The sequence below is a fragment of the Ambystoma mexicanum genome, chromosome 2p, assembly GCF_040938575.1.
Source record: "Ambystoma mexicanum isolate Mex_15411 chromosome 2p, UKY_AmexF1_1, whole genome shotgun sequence".
NCBI classification, from domain to species: domain Eukaryota; kingdom Metazoa; phylum Chordata; class Amphibia; order Caudata; family Ambystomatidae; genus Ambystoma; species Ambystoma mexicanum.
Window position 1 is genome coordinate 72,449,213 of NC_090923.1, and position 27,417 is coordinate 72,476,629.

At 48.1% G+C, this 27,417-nt stretch overlaps 1 protein-coding gene and 1 long non-coding RNA gene across 5 annotated transcripts in view; one reads left to right on the forward strand and one right to left on the reverse strand.

Moving 5' to 3' along the window:
* The window catches only part of LOC138566217 (uncharacterized), a 616,718-nt gene that overhangs the window by 300,283 nt on the left and 289,018 nt on the right, over positions 1–27,417 (forward strand). The gene's annotated exons all lie outside the window — the stretch shown is intronic.
* LOC138566216 (uncharacterized) overlaps positions 1–27,417 on the reverse strand; it is a 232,980-nt gene that overhangs the window by 67,855 nt on the left and 137,708 nt on the right. For both annotated transcript variants that reach the window (XM_069643272.1, XM_069643273.1), the window contains one exon: positions 26,811–26,971. In XM_069643272.1, the coding sequence (XP_069499373.1) occupies positions 26,811–26,971 (161 nt within the window). The remainder of the gene's footprint in view (positions 1–26,810; positions 26,972–27,417) is intronic.

Below are 27,417 nucleotides of genomic sequence, written 5' to 3' on the forward strand. Positions count from 1 at the left end.
GCACCCAGGTGCCTACGGTCACCAGGTGCCTATCGGCGGCTGTAAGGAAGAGATCCTCTAACCCCTCGTCTTCGTCCTCCGTCCCTCCGGACAGCGAGGGAAAGAAGCTGGACGCCATGTGGAGAAGGATCATCTACTCTGCAGCGTCAACATTCAAAACAGCCAACGCACTTGTAATTCTGGCCAGGTACGACAGAGAACTCTGGTACAAACTGGCCCCGATTCTGGACTTCCTACCCGATGACAAAGAGGTAGAAGCAATCTTACTCCTCCAGGAAGGGGAGGTGGCATCAGACCATGCCATTACGGTGGCCCTGGACATCGCTGACAGATGGGGAACAGTGTCCGTCTCCGCTGTCGAGGCTGGCCGAATTTCCACCAGGAGGTCCAGACAAGGGTACTGGATATGCCCTTCGACGGGGACAAGCTATTCGGGAAGACTGTCAACAAGTCTTTGCAGGCCATCAAGACTATTATGGGGACAGCTCGTGCCCTGGGCACTCTTCAGCAGCACCGCCCTTACTTTCCCGCCTCTGGCGAAAAGTCCAGCAGATCAATAAAGGGTTTCAGTGGAGGTTCCTCGTCGTACCGTCAACCCTCCTGGTCCACGATCATGGAGTCCTACAGAGGCCGTTCCAAGGCTTTGGATGGAGGTGGCCAGCGCAGTCATCGCTCCCAAGGCAAAACACAGGTGCCAAAGCAGGGCTGGCCATCGGGCCCCACTGCGGTGAGAGGCTGGCGGGTTTCGTCAGCGAGCAGAAGATCTCCACCGATAGATGGATGCAGGACGCTCTCGTAAACTAACATACCCTGGAGTTTCAGCAAAAGTGTCCACGGATACCTCTAGTGTCCCAGCAGGAGCAGCACATCCCTCAGCTCCTGCAGGAGGTGTTGGCCAGAAAGGGGATGATAGAGCTCATTCCAAGACGACTCAGGGACTCAGGAGTCTAATCCAGATACTTCTTAGTAGAAGTACCGCAAGTCCCAAAAATTCAGAATGGTCACGTTGCAGCACATGCTTGGCCAACTGGAGGAAGGAGACTTCTTGATGTTGCTGGATCTGGATGATGCATACTTTCACGTCCCCATTCACAGGAAGCATCAGAGGTTCCTGCGCTTCGTAGTGCACGGAAGAGACTACCAATTAAAGGCCCTCCCTTTCGGCGCCCAGGGTGTTTACGATGGGCCTGGTACCAGTGGTGACCCATCTACATCTACAAGGGATACACGTGTACCCGTACCTCGACGACTGGCTCATCCGGCCCAAGTCAAGGGAAGTAGCCGTCGAACACACGGAGAGGACTGTCCGGCGGCTGATGGATCTGGGATTCTCCATCAATTATTCGAAGTCCTGCTTGACACCATCACAGAATGCATTGTTCCTGGGAGCCAGGCTCAACAAAGTCTCCTGCCTAGCGTCGCCCTCGCAGGAGAGGGTAACGGTCATACTGGGGAAGGTGCAACAGCTGTTGTCACTGTAGACCGCCACGGTGCGGACCATCAAGTCGCTGCTCGGCATGATGTCTTCGTGCATCTACATTATCCGACTGTGCAGGTTACGGATGCAACCGCTTCAGGAATTCCTGGACGCTTGCTGGATACAAGTGTCTGGAAGCTTCGCAGACAAGATCCCTCTTGATGCGGAGTTCCGTCAGGCGATAAGGTGGTGGGGCATCCACTCCAACGTCGCCCGGGGCACAGACTTTCAAAATCCCCCATACCAGGAGACAGTCACCAAGGACGCTTCCCTGGAGGGCTGAGGAGCCCAATCCGGACATCTGTACGCTATAGGCCTGTGGCTGCCGGAGGAGAAGGATCTCCACATCAATATCCTGGAGCTGCGGGCAGTGTTCTGGGCCCTCAAATCATTCCTTCCGTCCCTGAATGGGCACAGTAGTGAGAATGTTCATGGACAACACCACCACAATGTTCTACATAAGGAAGCAGGGGGGCACCTAATACCCAGCACTCTCCAGAGAGGCGCAGGACTTGTGCCAAGAGATGTTCCTCATCCCTCTTCACCTGGCGGGAGTCAAGAACACCATTGCTGACTCCGCAACGGGGAGCTGCGCTCCTGCCATGAGTGGGAACATCGGCAGGATCAGGTGGATTGCATCTTCCTCAAGTGGGGCAGACCCCAGATTGATCCGTTTGCGACGGCGGCGAACTCCAAATGTCAAAAATTTGCCAGCAGGTTCCACCAGCCGAGGAGCATGGGGAACGAGATCTCCCTCCCGTGGGAAGGCCTGTTCCTGTACCAGTTCCCTCCGTTGCCTCTACCTGCTATGAGTCATCAAAAGACTCAAAAAGCACTGATGCACGATGATACTTGTCGCCCCAGCGTGGCCGAGGCAGATTTGGTACCAGGACCTTCTCAGCCTGTCAACGTCACCTCCGGTGAAGCTGCCAGTGGTCTCGGATCTGCTCACCAGAGAAGGAGGCGCAATCCTGCCTCACGACCCAGGATCGCTGAACCGGAGGGCTTAGCTACTGCAGCCCTAGAGTTCAGAGGATACGAGTTGTTGGCGGACTGCAGGGATGTCCTGGCCAAGGAATCATCGACTCGTAAGCGCTAGGGGCACAAGTTGAAGCGTTTCGCTATGTGGTGCCGGTCGCAGAAGATCAACATTCTGAGGGTCACAGCCTCGCAGATTCTTCCATACTTGTTGTCCTTGGCCAAGGCGAGGCTGGCGCACGCCTTTTATCAAGGTGCATCTGGCGGCTATCTCCCGCTACATCCTCAATTCGGTCCCATCGTCTCGTCAAGGAGTTCCTCAAAGGACTGTTTCGATCTTTCTCGCCGGTGAAGGCTCCCACCCTGGCATGGGAACTTAACGTGGTGCTGACAAGGCTCATTGGGGGCCCCTTGGAGCCTATGCATCAGGCCCCTCTCAAGTTCTTCTCATGGAAAACGGCTTTCCTCGTGGCCATCACCTCTGCCAGGAGGTTGGGTGAGATCCAGGTCCTATCCTGCAAACAGCCATATCTGACTTTCACGAATTGAGGGTGGTGCTACGGGTGCACCCCTCCTTGATGCCAAAGATTCAATCGGAATTCCACCTCAACGTGCCTTCGGTATTGCCCGTGTTCTTTACAAAACCTTTGTCACCGGCTGAGAGGGCTTTGCACTCACTGGACGTTGCTCATGCTCTGAAGTTCTATGTGGCACGCACAAAGAGTTTTCGGAAGACGTCTCAACTGTTCCTGAACTTTGAACTTTGGTCCTGTGAACCATGGGAAGGCCTTGTCCAAGGCTTCCATTTCCAGGTGGTTCTCAGGCTGCATCACGCACTGCCATCGGTTGGCGAACCGACCGCTGCCCGGCCGTCCAGGAGTCCATTCCACCATAGCGATCGCTGCCACAATGGCGTTCCTGTCTGGTATGCCCCTGCTGGACAGCTTCAGAGCTGCATTGTGGAGGTCCTTGCACACCTTCACAAGATTTTACTGCATCGGCAGGGATTCCAGCGAGGAGTCCAGGGTCAGTCAAGCAGTGCTACGCAAACTGTTTGCTTGAAGATAAGCCTGTTCCGGAGGTAAGGGTGTTTGCTTCTGTTGAGCGTTGCCATCTCCCGCGGTTGTGTAATGTTGTACTGCTATGTATGCTCATGAGCATGTGAATCCATTCCAGACCCCATGCTAGAGAAGGAACAAGTTAATTACCTATAACTATTGTTGTCCAGCATGAGTCTGGCATGGATTCAGACGCGGACCCTCCCTCCTGCCCCTCTGCGGCTCTTCTTGGTCATAATGCAACTGTACGTGCTACCAAATATGAGTATGGATGCCAGAGGAGGGGCTTGGGGAGAGGGCAGTCATTGGCTGGGGGTTGTATGACCCAGAGTGCAGTGATTGGTTTAGAAGAGAAATACAGTTTGTAAGTGAAAGTGAAACCTTTTTCTTTTAATCGAGGATTCCTGGCCTGACGACAGTAAATATTCATGAGCATGTGAATCCATGCCAGACCCATGCTGGAGAACAAAAGTTACAGGTAAGTAACTTGTTCTCTGATGCTTGTGTCTGCTTAGATTCACATGCTTTGCATAGGCCGACATCTAGTGCAGTTGCACATGAAGTTTTCAAAATTCGAAAAGGGACGTTGACAGGGCTTGACTTTTAATACTATCCCTAGCATGATGTACCCTGTACCCATGATCCCTCACGTGTCAAGGTCCCTCAGATTATTGGTTTTGGACAAGAGGGAGTGCAAGTTGTGAGCGAGAAGTGTAGGTAGAGACCATGAGGTGTGAAAGATCCAGGTTTCTTTTATAAGCAGCTTCTACTCCAAGAGGGGAGGAAGGGCGGGCACATGTGAATCTAAGCAGATACAGGCATCAGAAATACAATTACGGTGAGTAATGTATCCCTTTTGAGGCTTGTGGATCCGCTTAGAATCACCTGCTTTGCATGGATTAGCGAGCAGTACTAGTAGAAGGAGGTGGGTTATTAGAAGGTAGTGCTGCAAAGAGATGTTTCAGCACCACTTGTGCATCACCCCTAGAATGTGTGTCCAGACAGTAATGTTGGGCGAAGGTGTGCACTGAACTCCAAATGGCAGCCTTGCAAATGGCATCTTGAGGCACGTTTGCTTTGAAGGCTAAGGTTGCCCCAGTTCCTGGGCTTAAAAGGGCAATGTTCTCTTGACAAGAGAGTAACAGAGTTATATGCAGTTGAAAATCCAATTAGAAATTGCTGCCTTAGAGATAGGCTCCCCTTCTCTTCCAGAGGCTACAAAGATCTGTCTTTCTGAACGTCTTTGTCCTTTGAAGGTAGAACATGGCAGCTTTGCGTATATCCACTGTATGTAGACTTCTCTCTGCTGCATTTGCAGGATTTTGGAAAACCGCAGGCAACTCTATACTTTGATGGACATTGAATTTTTAAATGAATTTGGGTGAGAAGCGAGGATGTGTGCGTAGCACCACATCATCTGTGTATATTAATACAAAGGGGGCTTTTACGGACAGAGCTTGTAGTTCACTAACTCTTCTGAGGTTACGGCTATGTGGAATTTCAACTCAGGAGACAGGTGGATGCTGAAAAAATATTTAATTCCTTGATGGAGGTGGACTTAGAAATGTCATTAAAGAAAAATGTCCAAACGGTTTCTTCACCGATGTTTATTTCTTTCAAAATGTACTGGTTAAATTCCCAGCTTTCTCTTTCTCCTATCTCGTGGTGTCCGGATAGGCCCACCACTCCCCGTTCTTCCTTCACTTTTCTCTCTGGCGCCCTGTAAACAGAATAGAGGTCAACGTGATTTGGCAGGCTTTTTTTCTTTCTTCCAGCTTCAAATTCTCACCAATCACCCGGGCCCCTGCCTAGCCATCCATTCATTGGCTCGTGAGGCTTTGTCCCGCCTCCTTTAAAGGCTGCTGTCCCAGACTGCAATTCCTCCCGCCTCCGGAGTTCTGGGGGAAGACCTGTGGCGGCTACATCACAGCATTTCCTAAGGGGCCGCGGCCTGGCTGAATAGGGGCGGACCCCGGTGTCGGGTCTCCCTCCCCAGCTGTGACCTGTTCCGCAGCTGCCGTATGAGGTTTTGTGGCGCCGACCACATCCACCCTCACTGCGAGGGCCACTCCCCCCGTCGCCTCTGCTCTGCTGTGCGGTAAGTGATGGGTCAAGCTGCCGCAGCTGGGTGTAATATACACAGCGTTCCCGGATGGTGCTGCATGGCTGATAGTGTTCACTGTATTTTGCCGGCCCCTTTCGCTGCTTAGGTCTTCTATGCCGTCTGTCCGTGGTGTACTCTTTACCTTCTGTGACTCCTTCCTTGGTGCTCCCTTACACATTCCCACCCCAGTTCCAGACCGATCGGGCAAGGGTGCACACCTGGACAGGTAGTCGGCCACCAGCTGAAACCTGGCTGGTTTGTGTAAAGTGAGGAAGTCGAAAGGTTGAAGGGAGAGGAACCAGTGGAGGACCCTCTGGTTGGTGTCCTTGTGTTGAGCAAGCCATTGTAATGGTGCGTGGTCAGTATACAACGTGAAACGGCGTCCCAACAGATAGTACTTGAGGGAGTCAATGGCCCACTTGATGGCCAAGCACTCCTTCTCAATAGTAGAATATGCCGATTCGTGAGGCATTAGTTTTCTGCTGATAAAGCATACAGGTTGTAGGTCACCCCCTTGGTCTTGTGAGAGTACGGCCACCAAACCCTGGTCCGAAGCATCTGTTTGCAAAAAGAAATGTTTCTGAAAGTCCGGACAACATAGGACGGGGTCCAATGTAATCCTTTGCTTCAGGAGGGCTATGGCTTTTAGGGCATTCTCGTTGTTAGTCAAGTTTGGAGTACCCTTGAGTCTTAATGCATCGGTTAAGGGGGCAGCAACAGAGGAGAAGTCTGCTATGAACCTTCTGTAATAACCAATGAGCCCCAAAAATGTCTGAATCTGTTTCCTGTTAGTGGGTGTTGGACTACTATGAATAGCCTCGGTCTTGGAAATCTGTGGTCTTAAAACGCCTCCACCCACTATGTGTCCCAAATATTTTGTTTCATGGGTTCCCATCGTGGTCTTTTTGGGGTTTACGTGCAAACCCGCCTTAAGTTAATCAGCCACAACAAGTTCCAGATGGTTCAGATGATTTTTCCAGGACCTGCTATACATCACGATGTCATCCAAATAAGCGGCCGCATACCCATCATGCGGTTGCAATATTATGTCCATTAATTTCTGAAACGTGGCAGGTGCCATGTAGCCAAAAGGGCAGAACCTTGAACTGGTAGAGTGCTTGCGGTGTGGAAAAGGCGGTTTTCTCCTTATCCTGGGAGCACAAGGGAATCTGCCAATAACCCTTGGTTAGATCTAACGTGCAGCTCTGAGGCCTTCTAGCAGTTCATCCATTCGCGGCATTGGATAGGCCTCATATTGAGACACCGCGTTTAGTTGCCTGTAGTCCATACAGAAGCGAATCAAGCCGTCCGGCTTAGGGACTAGTACTATGGGAGATGACCATACACTGATTGATGGCTCAATAATATTCATACGTAACATTTCGTCCACCTCGGAATTTATGACCTGTCGCCTACTTCAGGTATTTGATAGGGTCTAAGTCGTACAGTCTGTCCGGGCTCTGTTTTTATCCCATGTTCCAATATACTGGTTCGTCCCGGAAATGTAGAAAAGGTGTTGGAATAGGGAGACAGCCTGGTCAATAAATCTGACTTCATGGCTGGTGATAGGGCATCTCCCCACTTGACGTTGTCTAGGGTATCAGGAATGGTGTTCAGTCTCTTCTGTTTCTGCTTCCCTGGTGTCCACGAATGCACCTAGAAGAGGCTTGTTGCATTTCTTTAATAGACTGATGTGGTAGACTTTATCAGGAGTGGTCCTATCGTGTTGATGCACCCGATAGGTGACTGGGCTGAGAACATCTGTGATCTTGTATGGCCCTCTCCATCTGGCCAATAGCTTTTTTTTTGTTGAAAACTTTATTGATTTTACTCAAACAAAAAACCAAACCAAACTTACAGTGGATGCACAATTTGTTAACAGATACACATACATTGTTGTATTATCACCCACTGTATTTCCTATCCCTCCCCCCACCTGAGCCTACTTCCCAACTTTACTAGCGCTCATTGAGTCATCATCACTTGGTCCGTCATACGTGGGCCCAAATAGTTCTGCTATCAATTGTCTCCAACCCAATAGGGCACCTGCTTCTTCTTCCATGTCCCCTTTACACGCTTCCTGCCATGCCACTGTTTCTGTCTCCGACCACTTCTGCAAGTCCCTCCACCACATTTCCACTTTGGGTCTATGACATGCTTTCCAGCCCATTGCAATCCTTCTATTTGCCAGGACATATGCTAGATCTTATAATTTACTTATATGTTTAAGCTTTCGCAGTCTGGGGAACCCTCCCAACCAACAGGCCCACACGGTATCAACCTTCATACTGATCCCCTTGTCTTCCATTTTCTGTGCTATGTCGCCCCAATATCTCGCTATCAGTGGGCAAGCCCAGAACATTTGCGCCATTCCTGCATTTTCCTCGTTACATTTTGGGCACACTTGGCTTCCGGCATTTTTAAAGTTAGCTATCCGTATTGGCGTTAGGTATTCCCTGTGAGTTATATACAGCTGTATTAGTTGCAGCCTAGCATTTCTCGATACTTTTTTATGATATCCTTGTTCCCTCTCCCACATGCCATCACTCATCGGGTCCCCTACTTCTTCTTCCTAGTCCAGTCTAAGTTGCAGCAACTCCTTACCCACTCGAGTCATTATCATCTCATACACTCTAGATGTTTCATGCCCCCCTTCCGCTATATCATATATCATATCCAGTGTGGTGTCCGGTTCCTCTGCCAGTTCCTCCTCGGACCAGGCCGCTTTAATTCGTTGCACCAACCCATGATACGTGATATATTGTCCGGCACTCAACCCAGTTTGTTCCACCAGCTCCTCAAATACCAGTATCTTCCCCTCTTGCCACACATCCCCCATCGTTGCTATTCCCACCGGTTCCCAGAGCTTCCTAATCATTAACCTTAGTTGCTTTTCTGCTCCCACCACTGTAACCAGCGGGATCTGCGAGGAGCACAGGGATGGCTTATCCATCATCCGGCATGTCCTTTGCCACATCCCCCACCCAAAACCCAACATCCCCAGACGACCTCTCACCTCCCGCCTGGGCAACCATATCATTTCTTTCAGGAAATATGGGGCACAGTCCCCCTGATGCAGCCTATGTTCTAAGGTGGGCTCCTCGGAGAGCCATTTGGCTACCTATTGTAATTGGCTCGCTATATAATAAACTTCCCAGTTTGGTAATTTAATGCCTCCTTTCTCATGCGGATTTTGTCATTTCCACAGGGCTACCCTGTTCCTCATCCCATGCCATAGAAATTCCCTACATACACTGTCCAATCTAGTGAAGAATCTCCGAGGTATGGCGTATGGGATATTCGCGAAGCAATGTAACAATCTGGGCAATGCCACCATCTTGAGCATCGCCCCTCGCCCCATCATTGCCAAAGGAAGTTTCGCCCAGAACTTCATGCTATTCTCCAGTTTCTTCACCGTTCTTATCGTGTTATGCCTGTGTTCGGCTTCTACCGTATGCTATATATCTACCCCAAGGTATCTGAAGGTTGTAACCTCCCACGGTATCTGTAAAACTGGCAGATTCTCCACCGAGAGCCCCCTATATCTACCTAGGGGGATCACACAGGACTTGCTAGGGTTCACAGCTATACCTGATAGTTCTGCAAACCTCTTCATCACTTCCAGTATATACTGAAGGTTATCCTCTGGATAGCGCAAATACAGAAACATGTCATCTGCATATAATGAAATTAAATGCAATGCATCCCCGACAACCATGCCTATTGCATCATACTGCTGCCTTAAGTAGATCACCAGAGGTTCCAACGCCAGGATATATAGAATGGGGGACCATGGGCATCCCTGTCTGGTACCTTTACCCAGTTGCCACCTATCAGATCACAGTTCCTGTCTTCACTCTCGCTAGCGGTCCACTATATAATAGTTCTACCCAGTGAAGATACCCTGGCCCCATTCCGTAATTGTCTAGGGCCGCCTTTAACCAGGGCCACCTGACCGAGTCAAATGCCTTAATCGCGTCCAGTGATACTATCGCCATCTCGCGTGTATCCCTTTCCGTATGTTCCACCACTCGATGGATCTTACTATCTTGGTTCAACATCGACAAAGGCCTATAGGATCCGCAGTCACTACCAGGCTTGTTGAGCTTGGGAAGCGGTATGATAACCTCCCAGCAGTCTCCCAGCTTCATATGCTTCATTCAACATCTCCAGCAGCGGGGAGGGGTGACTATCTTAAGGTCTCCCATGGTTCGTCTTGTTTTCCCTGGGGTGTAAGCTCACCCCATAACTCCTTCCCAGCTACAACACACCACTGCACACAACCCTTTCCCCTCCCCCCTCCTTACCCTACCCCCAATCCCAACTAAAGGCCAGCTCCATCCCTGGATCTCAGGCTCTCCCGCATTTGGGCCTACCCTGGATCCCCAGGCTAAGACCCCAGCAGGATGTCGCCACACTATCGGCGACCTAACTAAATTCTATATGGGGGTACGAAGATTGGCCCTCCAACGCTCCCTAGCGAAGCAATAGTCATAGTGCTCACGGATCATGTTTTTTCCCCCTGGTCTGGCAATACCAGTCAACGGGCTACTGCAATCACTATAATCAAGTCCCATAGTCTTAAGTTCTGATCCTCCCCGGTGTCCCACTTGTTCACTACTTATCTTCTTCTCCTCCTCCTCCTCCTCCCTTCTGGGCGTCCATCTCCTGGGGGCAGCCTAGCGTATCAAGCCATCCCATAGCATCTTCCTGAGTTTCAAAAAAGAAGGTCCTGTTCTTGTGGAAGAATTTCAGCTTCGCCGGGTATAGCAACATGTACTTGTGTCCCGCCTCTCGTAGTCTCCTCTTGACCGTCCCAAAGTTCATACGGCTCCGCTGTACCATCAGGGTATAATCTGGGAATGCAGTTATCTTTGCTGTCCCTCTTTGTATTGTTCCACCCTTCCGGAAGTGTTCCTGGATTCTTTCTCGATAGTTGAGGATCTTAGCAATCACCGGCCTGGGTGGGTTGCCTGGCGGCGGCTTCCTCGTTAAAGCCCTATGCGCCCTTTCCACCGAGAACCCCTGGGACAAGACTCCTCCTGTTATCTCTTGCAACAGCATCGATTCGATAAACTCTGTGGGGTTGTGAACCTCCGCTCCCTCCGGCAAGCCAACGATGCGGATATTGTTCCTCCGGGCACGTCCTTCCGCCTCCTCCGCCCTGTTTTCTAAATTGCCCACGCACTGCACTAGGGCGTGAAGTTCCGATTTATGTGCAACACAGTCCGCTGTGTTCGGGCCCACTTCCTTCTCCAGGCTCTCAGTGAGCTCCGCCAAAGACCTAACATCTTGTCTGAGAAGATTCAAGTCCTCTTGCACCGCTCCGACTTTGAGCTCCAGCGCTGTTTTCTGTTCTGTCACAGCCAGTTCGGGCTTGGTCTCTCAAGCTACCCTCAGGTCAGCGATTGCAGCAAGGACCTCCTGATTCGTGCTCATGGCGGCCAAGCTCCCAACGGGGGCCTTGTCCTTACTCCTTGCCCCCTCCGGGCCGGGAGGTGTCCTGGCATACTCATCCAGTGTGGGCTGCTTGCTCTTCAGCGTTGGAGGTTTGTTTGACATGGACTGCGACCAGGATCCTTAGGCTGGCCCCAGCACTTTTGGCTTCCCGCCCCAGCAGGGGCAAGCTTTTTCTATTGCCCGGGCCCAGGGGGGCCGCCCAGCAACACCCCAAAGCTACCTTTTGAGTGCAAGAATGGATTGTGTTCACTCACGTAGCCGCGTGAGCCTCTTCTCCACGCTTCCTCGCCAGCTGTGTGGGGCACTCTGCTCATTTATTTGGCACAGCCGCTAACCTCGATACCCAGGCAAGGGAGCACTATCAATTCAATGTCCCATCCAATCCTTCCATTATACCCTCAGAGGCAGTCTGCAGTAGCCTGCCAGTCCATTTTCTCCCTCCTTCTGTTAAGGGCAATGTTTAAGTAATTGCAGTGCCCCAACACAATGGCCCGTGCTGTTTATTCCACAAGCAATGAGTAGAGGGGGTTGCTACAATGTAATGGCAATGTGTATTTTAACTGAATCATCCTGCTTCCCGTTGTGGACCGTGGCCTTGTACACCTCTCCTCCAGGCTGCTTCTGTTCACCCTCTTCCGCAGGCTGAAGGATTTTTATGTAGCGCAACAGCTGCTACAATGTGCCCGCACAAGCCTAGCGCTCGCTGCCCGCTCTTGCCAGCCTGAAGAAATCAGAGCGCCACGTTGTTTCCACTGCGAGGTCCGCTTCGCTCGCCAGCACGGCCAGACCCTAGTGCCGGCCTCTCAGCCTCACGGGCTGTTGTCCGAACCCGCACAAGGCAGCGGGGGCCACCGGAGACACGGCCCTGCACAGTAACTTCTCCCCAGAGGTACGCGAACGCCCACACAGCCCGCTCCTTAACTATTTGTAACTCTTGAATTTCGTTCCAAGGACCGCCGCACTCGGCAGCACGGTCGGGCCCCAGTGCCGACTGCTCAGTCACACGGGCGATTCTCCGAGATAGAGGAGGCTACCGGAGATACCGCCCTGCACAGCAATGTCTCTCCAGAGGCGCGCGGGTGCCCACACGGCCCGCTCCGCAGCCGTCCGCGCACAGAGCGCCGGCATCGATCAGAGTCCTTTGTTCCGCACAGCCGCCATTTTGTCCCCGCCAGTCAGTGGCTCCAGGAGCTTTTCATTCTTAAATCTGTCGTCCCTGGGTTGCATGGGTCCCTTATCTTCAGCAATTTTTCCCAGTATCTTCATAAGCAGATGCTTATGTTCCTGGCGTCAAAAGGTTTCTGCAACTGCACTTTATCTCAGGATGAATTAAGGATCTCCGGGAGCTCTCCCAATGGCACGTCTCTTCACATGGCCTTCAAGCCATGCCCCCCCTGGCCAATAGCTTGTTTGCGCTGGTCGGTAGGAGTACGAGTACCTGGTCTCCTGTGTTGAAGGTCCTCATTCGGCTCCCCTTATTGTAGTTCTCCTGGGTCATCTGAGCCTGGCTAAGATGCGTTTCAGCCAGGGTACGTAAAGCTGTTAAATGTTCCTTTAACAACTCTGTGTATTCGGTTAGGGACACTTCTTCGGAGGCTTTCCATTCCTCCTTAACCAGATCTAATATTGTCCGGGGTTGTCTTCCAAATAAAGGTTCGAAGGGAGAAAAGCCTGTGGATGATTGGGGTGTATCCCTTAATACCATTAATACCAGAGGTATCACCCGATCCCAATTTTTGACATCTGGTCCAGTCACTCTTTTCAGCATTTTCTTGATCGTCTTATTTATTTATTTATTTATTTATTTATTTATTTATTTATGTGTTATAGCTTAACATAAGCTTTTCACATTTCGAGAATCAATACGAAAACAAGTACTATTGTAGCTTCATTAAGCATATGTAAAAACTACATTCAAAATGATAATTAAGAAAAAGAAAAACTAATATATAGAAGAATTTTCAATATACCAAAAACAAAGAAAATTGAAGAAAATTCAATCTAAATGATGTATGAGCAATACATTGCCGTTAGTCTTTGTTTACCTATGTTCAATTCTATTTTTCAGCAATTTCACAATCTAAAGAATTCTATAAAAAAAACAGATTGCTAGTACGTACACTCATTGATTCAGAAGTGAGTCTTTGACCCACCAGTAGATGGAGGAGCAAAGCATCTATATAGTTACATCCAATAGTTTCTCTACAATCAACCACACGTTATACAGTGCAATATAAAGTTTCATCCCAGTTGCATTGATCGCCCTTGACCAGAAGTCATTGCTGCTTATATGGTCCATTCTGTGGACAAAATCACCATAACATGTTGAGTAAGTTTGTAGCATGGTAGGACATCTAGTTAGCACATGCTTACCAGTTTCAGTGTCCGATTTATTCATACAGGAGCGTTCTGATTTAGTAAGATTGCTCATAATCCCGCTAGTAGCCAGTACCGGTAACTGATCAATCCTCAGCAAAAGGATGAATCGTCTTAGGCGAGGTGAAGGGCACAGAGACAAGTATGGTATTGGCTTCATAAAGGTGTACCTCATGTGTTGAACAAATTTGTAGAGTTTCAGATCTTCCAAATGAGCAAAATGATCAATCCAGTCATCTAATTCAGACTTCTTAGACAGTGCTCGTAGTGCAGTGGCTGTATCCCCGTTAGGCCTATTGGTCCAGCCAATCTTCTCCAGGTAGTAATCCATCTGTTTTTTCACGAATGGGAACGTGGAAGATTTTTTGATTTCACTGTACATAACAGACAGCAAGGGGTTTTCTGCATGCGGTGTCATTTTTAAGCACAGCTCAGCCCTTTTTCTAAATACCTGAGATTTCCACGAGATGAGACCCAGTTCCAATCTAAGGAGGGACATGGGTATACAGGTCGGGAGTCCGAGTATTTTCTTCCAGAATTTCCCCTCAAGTGTCTGGAGCCACCCCAGGTCCATCAGCTGTAAGGCTTCAAGACCATAGGTGGTCATGGGTGCTAATACCTGCAGATATAGTTGTTGTGCAGCCCAGATAGTGTACCCACAATAAGAAGTAGAAAAACAGTGTATCAGGGCAGTAATTTGGGCCGCTCGCGTGATACGGGCTTGCTTACACATAGTATATTTACCTCTCAATACCCAGGTATCTATAATAGGGTGTGTATTGAATTGTAGACCCATGTATTTTAACACTCACTTGTGCTATCTTCTTACTGCTGAGTACCATCATCTGGTGTTTATCCAGATTGATCATAAAGCCGTTTCTTTGGGCATAGGACCATAAAGCATCTGCTGAGTTACGAAGTCCACTAATTGTATGGTCCATGATGACTAAGTCATCAGCATATGCTAGGACCTAACAGTGGGTGGTACCTATTTTCGGGGGACAGTTATATTCTGCTGATAATACTTTCGGTATATCATGGACTAACAGATTATATAATATTGGTGCCGTCACACATCGTTGTTTTACGCCATGGGTTTGGTCAATCTTGTTGGTCATGTTCCCCTTAGAGTCTAGCTTCAAGGAGACTGTAGTATTGTAATGTAACAGTCAGAGATAATATAGTATTCGTTTGGGGCAACCCAAGATCTCAAGTTTAGCCCACAGCAGATCTCTTGGGACTAGGTCGAAGGCCGCCTTGAAATCAATGAATAATACATATAGTGGTGGATTGCCAGATGTTCTGGCCTTATTATGTAGTATATCCATTACAGCCAGGTTGTGCGCTGTAGTGTATGCACCCCTGAAGCCGCATTGAAATTGATCGAAGATCTTCTCTTTGTCCACCCATGTTTGTAATTCATGTAATAAGTATGTTGCAAATAATTTGCCCGTAAAATCCAGCATGGACAGTAGTCGATAGTTGGAAGGGTCTGTCCGGTCTCCCCTCTTGTAAATCGGGACCAGAATTGCTGTCTGCCATGATTCCGGGATAAACCCGTTGTTCAGAATCTTATCAAATAATATTTTCAGGATTTCAGCCCAATATTCCTGATTACTTTTTAGTATGACGTTAGCCAGGCCATTAGGTCCGGGTGCTCTCGATGATTTGAGCTTTTTTATCCTGGCAATCAGCGATTCAACTGTCACCTTAAAAGGGGGAGGAGGTCGGTCCCAAATTATCATCTCCTGGGACTGTCCTGGGGAAATAGAATTACGATTTCTCAGAAATTCATCCCACTGGCCTATGCCAATAGGATTAGTGAGGGAGCTACTGCTATCCCCCCTTGCCTGACTCAGCAGTCCCCATATAGATCGGGAGTTCCCTGTACAAAGTATTTGAACCGTTTTTTGCCATTTAAGTAATTTAGCTGCATAACGTTTCTGTTTAAGCCATGATCTAAAAGCGTTTTTTCTCTTCTTGTATGAAGTCTGGTAACTATCCCATGTGATGGAATCTTTGCACAGCTTCTTGAGCTCTGCTCTTAACATTCTTTTGGCGTCTCTAATTTCAATGTCGAAGACATTAGTTGGTTTAGCTTCTGGGGCTAGCATATTTATTTTAACAGTGGCATAACTATATGAGAAAGACGTTATCCATTCTTCAATCTCGCTACAAGACATAGCGAGAAGCTCATCGCGACCTATACTTGTCTTGTCTATCGTGGCTTCTATTGCTTTCATGATGTTTTTGTCGGCCCAGCGAATATTAGAGGAAGCATGGTTCGTCCTCAATTCACCAATAGATCTGGCCCGAGCATGCTGTACCAGAAAGTTAAATGTGAACGTCAGTAAGGCATGATCATTCCAATCATTGTTGTTGACCCTCATATCAATGACCCAATTGGCCATTGAGGGACTTACAACGATGTAATCAAGTGTACTTCTGGCTTTAGCATTACTCCATGCGGGTTGCCCTGGGTAATCACTACTGGTTCTACCATTGAGGATTTCAAAGTCCCATGAATTAAGGAAGTTGAGCCATAGTAATCCCTCAGGGTTCGCGTCCGAGTGCCACATCTTGCCTTTGCTCCTCATCAAGGGATTATTACTTCTGCCCACCTCTCCCATTAAATGACAGTTAAAATCACCAACAATTATTACAAGATTTTTTTCTATGTCTGTCATCCAGTCAATCAACAGAGCATGACAAGCTTCCTGAATAAGATCTCTGTTGGAAGATTCAGGTGGATTATAGAGATTGATCATTAACATTTTGTCTACTTTGTCTTTACCGGGAAGTTCTAGCTCAACCGCTAGCACAAATTCATCCATATTGGAGTGGATGCGAGTAGACTTTAATGGATGTAAAATTCCAATGAGTAATCCCCCATTTGGTCTTCCCCTCGTTCCCTTTTTGGATAGTTCCCGATGGATGGTATAGCCGTTTAGAAGGGCCCGAGAGGTAAGCCACGTCTCCTGGGGACATATGCAGGTATGACCTGCTAACAGGGGGATAGAGCCATCCGCAGATAATAAGTGGCTAAAACCCAGACAGTTCCATGAGACTAAGCTTTGATCTCATTGTCTAAGTGTCAGTGCAGGGAGAGACTCAGTGAGCCATTTGAGGACATTCTGTACATCTGCCATCTGTACTGAGATGCCTTTAGGTAACTGCAGAGTCATGTTTTCTTCAGTTTTGGTGCTCGGTGGTTGCATTGGCCATAGTGGATCAATTATGTTCGGATCAGCATCTACTTCAATGTCCACTTCCCACAGACCGGCTTTAAAGTTAAGTATCAAATTAGCTGTTGCTAAAAATGTACAGCGTATTGCCGATGTATTAGAATTCCTTGCTTTCAGCGGTTCAAAGAATTCAAAGTGCTCAGATCTCAGCACTCTCAGTTGTGGGCTAGAGTGTAGTCTGATCATCAGTGCTGATCTAGTGATCCAATCATGGTCGCTTTTTTGATACAAGTTCTTGATAATGCAAGTCCTTCCGCCCGGTATAGTGTTGCCTTTGTCCTCATATGGTAGTACAGTTGGTGGTGCAGATACAACGTCTATTTGAGCTGGAATGATTGGATCAGTGTTTGTAATATTCAGAACTGAGTTCACATCCTGCTCACTTAGAGTGATGGCTCCAGGTCCACCTCATCAGTTGGATAAGAGGTGTTACTCTTATCGAGGATGAGCCAGCTAATCAATTTGCCATCTTTGGCTGTAGTGCGTTTGCGAGCCCGTGCCGCTTTCCGTTTTGCTTTTCTCTGTCCCTTTTTGGGGGTACTACCTTCTGTGGGTCTGGATATTTCCTCCTCCGGCTCTGTGTCAGGTAATGTTATGGTCACAGTGTGGCGCTTTTTTCTTGCAGTCACTCTTCTGACCATTCGTCGCTGTTTGCGTGAGAAATAGGCATCCAGGTTGTTTGTAGTCTTTGGATCAGGGCCAGCTATTTCTGGGCATTATGGAAGAGTAATATTCCCTTCCTTCTGCGCAGGTTCCAGGTTACTGTTGTTGACTATATTTCCTGCTGGTAAGGTAAGGGTGACTTCCAGTATCCTCCCACACATATTTAACAAAATATTTAGAGAAAATTGTAAAGATGAATCCGAGAATTGCAGATCTCCCAGGGTCGTGTGACTTTCCCCTTGCTCTCTTCTACTGTCTGGTTCCGATGACTCCAGGTGCAACATCCAAGTTGGGTGAGGCGGACAGTCTGTTGTAAATTTCTCTTTGTGAATCGCTAGACGGGTGTTGATAGCTATCGATCTGATTACCAGCATTGCTTCCTAATAAGGGGGTCATGGATCTCTGCATAGATAAGCGGAGTTCCAGTAATGAGTTATCAATTACGCTTTCTCCTAGTCCCTCAATTGCGTTGTTCATGCTGTAGCTGCCAGTCTCTTTTTCCTCGGGAGGCAGTGCAGTTGTATTTGAGGTACCAGGTAGTGGGAAAAAGTCAGTAATTGCACCTTTTTCCACAGGTGCTGCTTTAGATCCCTTACATCTGTTTGTATTAGATGTGGAAGTCCTGCCCCTCTGACTGCGAAGATTTTATCTTGTTGCAGATCACTTCTTGACTGTAAGCATATTGGGTCTTATGACACAGCTCAGTATGGTGGTCTCTCAGAATCCAGTACAAAGTGGCTGCTATTGGAGGGTCTAGATTGAAGGGAAGTATTGCAGGCAATTAATTTGTATGTCCCCTCATAGGAATCTATTCACTTTTATCACGTGTTGCTTTTGTGATTAGGTTGTTGGTCAGCTTGTCGCTGGTTCAAGTGCGCCTAATGCCAAGTCCCAGGGTCAAGGGTGATGCCTGTAAGCTACCAGGTGTAGGGATCAAATGCTTGTTACTATAGCAGATTATGCTTTATGTATAGCACCGGGATCAAAGGTGTTGCCCACAGTCTTCCGGGAAGGCAGTCGAGTAAGACCAGTGGTTTTCGCAAGAGTAGGCCGGCAGAGTAGGGGTGGATTTATAGGACGTTGGGCAGGCTTGTATGATCTAGCCTTGTGTGATCTTATCTAGGCAAGGGTCTTTAGTATAAATACAACCCTCTCCTTGCCCAGTATATTATGCACCGGCCCTCTCATCCCCATGCAATAGTACTTGGCCACTCCCAGTCCCCCCAGCCAACGAAGGCACTGCGCCTTCCTCAACGCAATAACGCTCCCACAGGAGCCGGGGTTGACGGGCGGTAGGGACCAAGTCTATGGGGCACAGGGCACCAAGAGAAAATGGCCCGAGCACAAGGCGCTAGGGCACCCTCCAAGCCCGCACCTCCAACAACGCCGAGCAGCCAATGCCCCAAGAAGATGGGGCCGCGAGCCACAGAACAAGGTGCACGGCGCCGCGTAGCACTATCACCGCTCCTCACCTTCTCTGGTCTGCTGCCACCAGGGGAAACAGGCTCTCTTGCCTCTTGTCTTTTGGCCGACGAGTCAGTCGACCGCTCATCTGGACAAGCGTCGTATCCACAGCGGTTGCTCCCACTAGTGTTGCTCCGCTCCACTTCCTCCACCGCCGAGTCCGCTCGAGGAAAGCACCCAACAGCAGGACACAGGAAACGGGAAGCAGGACGCGAAATGCGCGATGACAGACCGTCAAGCCGCACCAACGTCGTCATCCCTGCTCGAGATGCAATCGTGAGCAGTGTCAACTGTGGCCGCTTCCGACAATGCTCTCAATCGTCTTATTACATCGCTCGACCAGCCCATCTGTTTGGAGATGGTACACTGAGGTTCGCAATTGTTTGATTTGAAGATGTTCACATACCTGACGTAGGAGGGTAGACATAAAATTAGTTCCTTGGTCCGTGATGATTTCTGAGAGTAGCCCCACTCGTGCAAAAAACAGGTTAAGTTGATCACACAATTATCTGGCTGACGTTCCTTTCAAGGGAAAAGCTTCCGTGTATCGGATGGCGTAGTCAACTATTACCAGTAAGTATTTATATCCTCTGCTTGCTGGTTCCAATGGTCCGACTATATCCATGCCGATCCTCTGGAACCGCACTGCTATGAGGGGCATCTTCTGTAATGGTGCTTTTGCTGGTAATATCCCGCTAGTCAACTGACAGGTAGGACAGCTTTTACAGAACTGTGCCACCTCCCCATAAATGCCTGGCCAGTAAAACCTCTTGAGTAGGTTTTGCTGGGTCTTTAGGGAAGCCATATGGCCTCCAAAGGGGTGATTGTGTGCTAGTTGTATTACTACTGTGCAATGTTTCTTTGGTAAAACTAGTTGTTCCTTAACGGTCCCATCGTCAGCTTTATACCTTCGGTATAATAACCTCAGACGAAGCAGGAACCCTGGTCCCCTTGATACATCTGGATCTCCTTCGTGGATTGCTCTTTCTTGAGCTACCTGGAGGGTGGTGTCAGTTAGGCTCTCCCCCCTAACAGTATCTTCATTGTCCTCCATTTTCCAATCTATGGGTCGAGTCATATAGCCAGCCTGACACCAGCCCATTCGGGTTTGTCTTTTCCTTCCCGGTATAGTTTTTAGGTTAGCAGAGTCCGTTCCTGTGATACCGGATTCGGACGGTGTCCTCTTCCCTTCCTGCAAGGTTATCAATGCCTGTTCAAAGTTGGGTATGTCGGTCCCTATAACTACCTGGGCGGGCAGAAAGGGTAGGACGGCAGCCCTCAAAGGAGTGGTTGTTTTCTTTAATTCTATCACCACGTCTTTCATTGGATAACACTTTACATCCCCATGAATACATCTAATAGTTACAGATATATTAGTTAAGTTGGGTGTGTTACTCACGGTTGGTGATACGGCGGTCTGCCTGCTGCCGCTGTCGAGTAGAGCGCGCAATGGTCTGCCGTCCACTCGGATATCTACGACGTATGGCCCGGGAATGCTTTCTTCAAGCATAGGGGTCAGGTATCCTATGTCCATCGGTTCAGCTGCTCTTCTCCTGGGACAAAATCGGGCAATATGGCCCCATTCGCTAGAATCAAAGCATGCTGGAAGGCTTGTCGGTCGGCAGCTGCTTGCTGGTTTTGCAGCTGCATCATTTGCTGCAACTGCTGCAACTGCTGTTGCCCTTCCGATAGGGTTTTGATTAAGGTCTCCATCGCATTGTCTCGATCCCACCTTCGTCACCAGTTGTAGAATTACGACTCAGGAGACAGGTGGATGCGGAAATAATATTTAATTTCTTGATGGAGGTGGACTTAGAAATGTCATGAAAGAAAAATTGTCCAAACGGTTTCTTCACCAATGTTTCTTTCTTCCAAAATATACTGGTGTAATTCCCAGCTTTCTCCTATCTCGTGGTGTCCGATAGGCCCACCACTCTGTTCTTACTTCACTTCTCTCTCCAGCGTCCTGTAAACAGAAGAGAAGCCAACGTGATTTGGCAGGCTTTTGTTCTTTCTTCCAGCTTCAAATTCCCACCATTGGCTGGCTTTGTCCCGCCTCCTTTAAAGGCTGCCGTCCTGGACTGCATTTCCTCCCGCCTCCGGAGTTCTGGGGGGAAGACCTGTGGCGGCTACATCACAGCATTTCCTAAGGGGCCGTGGCCAGGCTGAATAGGGGCGGACCCTGGTGTCGGGTCTCCCTCCCCAGCTGTGACCTGTTCCGCAGCTGCCGTAGGATGGTTTGCGGCGCCGACCACGTTCACCCCTTCAGGGTCTGCAAGGGCCACTCCCCCCAGCCACCTCAGCTCTGCTGTGCGGTAAGTGATGGGTTATGCTGTCACAGCTGGGTATAATATACGTGGCGTTCCCTGATGGTGCTGCATGGCTGATAGTGTTCACTGTATTTTGCCGGACCCTTTCGCTGCTTAGCCCCTCTATGCCGTCTGTCCATGGTGTACTCTTTACCTTCTGTGGCTCCTTCCTTGGTGCTCCCTTACAGGCTATTAGGAAGGCTGTCTTGTATGTAAGGTGCTTAAGACTGGCTTTGTGCATAGGCTCAAAGGGGGTACACATGAGCCTTGTGAGCTTCTGCTCACGTTGTCATCCTGAATTTTTTAGGCTTGACATACGTGTTTGCAGGGTGCAGGTCCAGCACAGGGCACATTGTCAGATCTTTCTTTGGAACATGGAAGAACATTAAATAAATACCTTAATTTTGCTCCGTGATGAGCACCAGCTCAATCTTTTTTGTAACAGAATTTGGATCTCCTCCTTGAGGATGTCGAGGTGAGTGGAGCGTGTAGGCTATAGAAAGAGGCACCAGACGTGCTTGCTCCAGCCTAGCCTTATTTTCCTGAGCCTTGTGCCCAAAGGTTTTGGCGTGTGTTAAACACTCCCCGGGGGACAAAGGCGACAAAGGGCTTATTGGAAATTTGAGTTAATGGTCTCCTGCTCTGTTTTTTTCTGTTTCCAGCTGGTAGTCAACAGCTTTGCCGAAGAGGAGACCCTACTCGATGAGCATATTAATCGGGGCCAGGAATGTCTTTTGAAGTGTACCCTTTATAATGATTCTTCCTGAGGTGTCTGCAGAGTCCAGTACGTTCGTCAGGATGTTTTGGCAGACTTGTTTTCCCTCAGAAGCCGTCTTAAGGAGATGGAATCGTGTTGATTCTGGGACTGAGTCCAGATGTCGCGAGACATCATCCCATTGGGTGCTGCTGTATCTGGCAAGCATGGTAGTATTGTTTGCTATCCTGGTAAGGTACACAGCGGAGGTCGTGATATGTTTTCCCAGTGTGTACAATCTTTTGCACTCCTTGTTGGGAGGTTGAGAGTGGGGCACCAGCTCTCTTCCATGTAGTGGTCACCACCAGGGAGTCCGGCTTGATGTGGCCCCTGATGTAACAGGGATCTAAAGTAGAGGCCCTAAAAGGATTTTACTACCCGTAAGGGACGGGGTAGACCATGATAGAGACCGTATTCTTAATGGACTCCAGTAGAGGAATTGATTGGCTAACAGGTTTTCCCTCGTTGAGAATATCCTCAATGAAGTCAGTCCCCATAGGGCTGGATTTGTCAGTGCTTATGCCAAAGTGGTGGGCATCTTTCTTTTTTTGTTTTACCAAAGGCAACAACAAGGGGAGCCCCTTTTATAACCCCTCACTCAACGGTCAGAGGCAGACCATAAATATTAGTACACAAAAACGAAGGTTACATGGTTAAATCCGCTGGCTTTCTCATCTAAATCGATGTAGTATTATATAGCGTCCTCTCACCATTTGTCCTCAAAAAATGGACTTGGTACACAATAAATTTGTATATATTTAACAATTTTAATTCATTATCCAGTAAAAACTCCTAAAAAGTTCTAAAAGAACAGGACCCAAGATTGTACCCACATGGTAGATATTTCAAGAACCTATTCGGCTAAATTACAAACAATTAGAAACATATAACAACTTCACAAACATTAATGACTTTGACACACTAAACACTATGAAAAAGTGTCATTTTACAAAACACATATCCCTGACATGATTCAGTTCTTCTTGGCCAAGGATGCATGAACTTTCTTCAGGGGTGACCTTCTTTACAGAAAAGTTTTTAGTCACCACCATGCAATCCAGGGTCGAAAAGGGCGATTCCAATTTCAATGTGGAGATTCCTACAGAGGACAACAACATAAACCATCATGGGGATTCTAGTGTTACTTAAAGAACTTGGCTTACTATAGTGGATGATGGTTTACAGGCATCTTTCTTTAGCAGCTCGTTGTAGAGGGGCTAGTCTGCACTGGAAGGAGAGTGAACGCCCTCCACACCTGGATGGTCAACAAATGGGGTCTGGGTCGGCCTGGTCCTGCAAGTAGGTATTGTCAACATCCTGCCCAGGGTCGTCTTGATCATCTATCCAGAAGTCCTGGTCCGCTTGTGTGGACTGAATATCCTCAAAGAGAACCTTGTGAGGGCTCCCCGGTTAGCAGGCTGGGGCAGGAAGTGGCGGTGCCACTGCCACTGTAGGAGGAGCAGGAGGCTGCTCAATAGGTTTTGTTGGCCTGGGCAGTTTGCTCATAAAGTCCGCGAAGAATGAGATCTGCCCCATAGTGTCCTCAAACTGTGACTGAGTCCAGAGTGTGGAAGACAGAATGGAGGATGGTGCTACAGGGGTGTCCTCTGGCACAGAAGGAGCATCTTTCTGACAAGGCGCACTGGGTATGTCCTTCGGGATTTCCCTAGGACGCTTCATGTTGAAGGTAGAATCTAGAGATGAGGATTGTTCTACATATTCTTCAGTGGTCTGAGAGGCTTGTTTATGGCAAGCAGAGTGCTCCTTATGATGTTTTACTGAGTGAGAATGTGATTTTAGCTTTTTCGGCGGCTGTTTCAGTGTTTCTGTCTCAGCAGTCAACCAGTGTTTATGCGCACCCTTCGCCAGAGTGAGTATATGATCGCCATGTGGTAAATGCTGTGGCAGAACCACAGTGGGTGCGGTCAGCGTGATGTCGGTAGGTGTCAACTTACGGTGCAAGGCCCTCCTTCAACTGAGTCATTGAGGGACGGCTTGGGAGAGTGCGAGTGTGAGTGTGTGTGTGTGTGTGTGTGTGCGCCAGCTCCGAGTCAGAGTCTCGGCTGCCTAGGCCTTCTGGGTCTGACTCAAAGATACCGACGGCGGTCTCCGACTCCGCTGACATGGCGTATGCACACACCTTTTGGTTCGGTGCTCCTTTAGGGTCTTTGGCCTAAAGAGCTTACACACAGCACAACGGGACTCAAGATGATCACGAAGAAGGCAGTGGTTACAAACTCCAAGTTTGTCTACCCAAAGGAATTTCCTGTTGCACTTAGAGCAAAACCTAAAAGAAAGTACACTCCATAATGGAGGGTGGATAGTAGGGGCAGGAAGGGGGATATGCATTCTCAGAAAGGAAAGGATCAGTCCCCCACTCTCCCTACTGGTTTTTGGCTGAAGATGGGTGTAGGCTGAGGCCCGTTGGCGAAGCAGACGTCTGGTTCGGAAATCGGGAACAGCTGTCGAGAAACTCCAGGTATCAGCCGTTGAATTATTGCATCAAACGCGAATAAAGAGAATTTTTGAAAAAATGTAACTGTAACGTGGCGCACAGCTACGGACTCCGCTAAGAAACAACTTGCCATGATGGTGGATAAAAATAACCTGAGGGACCTCGACGCACGAGGGATCATGGGTACATGGTACGTCACACTAGGGATAGTATTACAAGTCACGCCCCATCGACATCCCTTTTCGAACTTTGAAAAGTTCATGTACAATACTCGGCGACATCCACTAGATGTCGGCCTATGCAAAGCATATGATTCTAAGCAGATCCACAAACCTCAGGAATATATATTTATTTGTATTATTTTTTTTTTACTGAAAAAACATTCAAGTGCATTGAAGTTAACCACATGTAACGCAACAAAACCCTTGAAATTCAGCGGATGTGGGAAGTCATGACCAGCTTAACTTTGTGTGTTTCCGTTGATGTCCCCCGCAATGCCATGCCCTACGTAATGCGATTTTGTATGTCATTGTCAATATCTACTCTTATAATACGTATGTTCTCATGGACTTTGCAACGGGAAAGCACAGAGTTAAGCTGGTCATGACTTCCCACATCTTCTGAATTTTAAGGGTTTTGTTGCATTACATCTGGTCAACACAACTTCACTTTAAAGATTGTTCAGTAAATTTCAAGGGTTTTGTTATACCATGGTTTTTTTAAGGGCCACTAGCCATGGTCTTTGGCCGTGTCCACTGTACATGTTCCCACAATATGTATCTTTTAGATACACTAGGTGGCCACACTATACATGTCTTTTGAGCCCACTAGCCGACCATGCCCACTGTATATTTAAAATAATTACTGGGACACTAGCCATGGCCGCAGTGGAAATGTTCCCCCAATAGGTTTCTTTTGGACCCACTATGTGGCCACTGCCTTTGGATGTGGCCACTATACATGTCATTTGGGCCCACTAGCCACGGTCATTGGCCCTGGCTAGTGAGAACAGCCTTTGGCAGTGCCCAGTGTATATTTTAAAATACTACATGGCCAGTGGCCACAGAAATATATTTCTTTTAGACCCATTAGGTGGCCACACTAAACATGTCTTTTGAGCCCACTACCCTGCCGTGCCCACTGTATATTTTAAAACATTACTGGGACACTAGCCACGGTCTTTGCCATGGCCAGTGGCCATGTTCCCCCAATAGGTTTCTGTTGGACCCACTATGTGGCCACTGCCTTTGGCTGTGGTCACTATACATGTATTTTGTGCCCACTAGCCAGGGTCTACGGCCCTTGCCAGGGAGCACAGCCCCTTTGGCATGAGCCCCCTCAAATACTCTTCTACTGTGATGCATTTAAATTACTGATCAGGTTTTCTTTCATAGCCGCGGTTATCTTGCCAAATAACCGCAGCTATGAGACAACGATCCAGCTCTGAACTTGGTCCCCAGCTACCCAAGCTCACATGGTGGCCTCTTTCTCCCTCCCCACCGCTAGCCCGATGGCACTGCATACTCCCCCACCCCCCCCCTCCCCCCAAATAGTATTTTTCCACTTTTTGTTTTCGGTTAGACATGGCTGTTCCCGTAATAACTGCAGTTATCTCTCACATTGAACCAACCAAAAAAATTAAGATTTTCATTTCTGGAAAGTGTTTCTGCGGCAATGCACCATGAGAAATTTAGCTATAATTTAGGGAACAAGGGGCACCCCCGTCTCCATCAAATATTTTATAAACTAGTGGACGCAATAACCACAGACCCCTCCCGGAAATCAAGTCAACGCTCTGTGACCAAGTTGTTTCGTACCTGTCCAATTCCCTCCAGCGGTTTTGGCTGTGTGCTGGATCAAAAGCTGGACTCTATCTATGGGAACATGTACGGGGACAAGACCAAAACAGTTATTTTACTTTCTTAATACATGTCCAGCCTGAGCAAATTCATTTTTCTAGTTTCCTATGCATCTTGATACTCAACTTAACAATAGTGCAGCGGTTGCCGCACTAGAATATTTTATATATACACACATATATACATATATATATATATATATATATATATATTTCTGTTAAGGGGCTGGCAAACTGACCACATCGCCGGCAAAGAAAACTGCTGTACCTTTCATGATTTGTTCTGGTCATTCCTTGGCATCGCCTACCGAATAACGGTTTTGAAGGAAACTGAAAGCAAGCGATGCTACTAAATTAGAGTCAGAACTGGTCACTTTTCTTGGCAGCACTCCAATTTAAAGAGTAGGCAAAAGATAGACCTTTGGTCGTTTTCGTGATGGATTCCTATGCTTATTGTTTCCTCATTACACTTCCTGCTGTTCATTTTCTGAACATTTAGTCTCAGCAGTAGAACGAATTCTAGAGAGGATGCTCAACTATTTTATGAAAGGGCAAACATCTGTGGTAACAAAAAACAATTAAAATGTACAATTAAGTTACTATTCTCACCAATCAAAATGGTCTCGGAATCCCCTGATGCCTTCCATGCTACTGAAGTACTTGTAAACATTTGTTTCATCAGTTTTCGTAGAGAAGCATTCTGCACCATGGGTAAGCACCACTTCCTGCTTGCTGCACTGGATCTGGCCAGGTGTTGGATCAATAGGAAGCTGCTCATCAAAAGACAACAGAGGATGAAAAGGTTAAGAATCATTTTGCATCAAGCAGTAGCATTCAGACAGGGTTTTCCAGGGGGTCAGAATAAGTTGATCAATGGAAGAGAGGCTAACAAACGTATTACATTACAGAGCACACCTATGCTCTCAAGGAGGCACCTTAGCACTGGCAAGCAGGTGAAGAAAATGAACCTGTCACACCAAAAAAAGAAAAAGATAGTATAACTTGTGGGGTGTTAAAACAAAAGGCCAATGATGGGTAGAGTCGAAGGTGGTGCATCGGGCTCCAGATCCACAATCAGCCTGGGCACAAACGTGGTCACACGTTGACAGATGTGGATCAGAGAATGTCACCTTGATGTCTGGCCCTAAGCAATTCTTCCTAGATCTTCATGAAGGTTGTTTCAGTTCCTGGGCTAGGCCAGAAACAGTAATGCAAG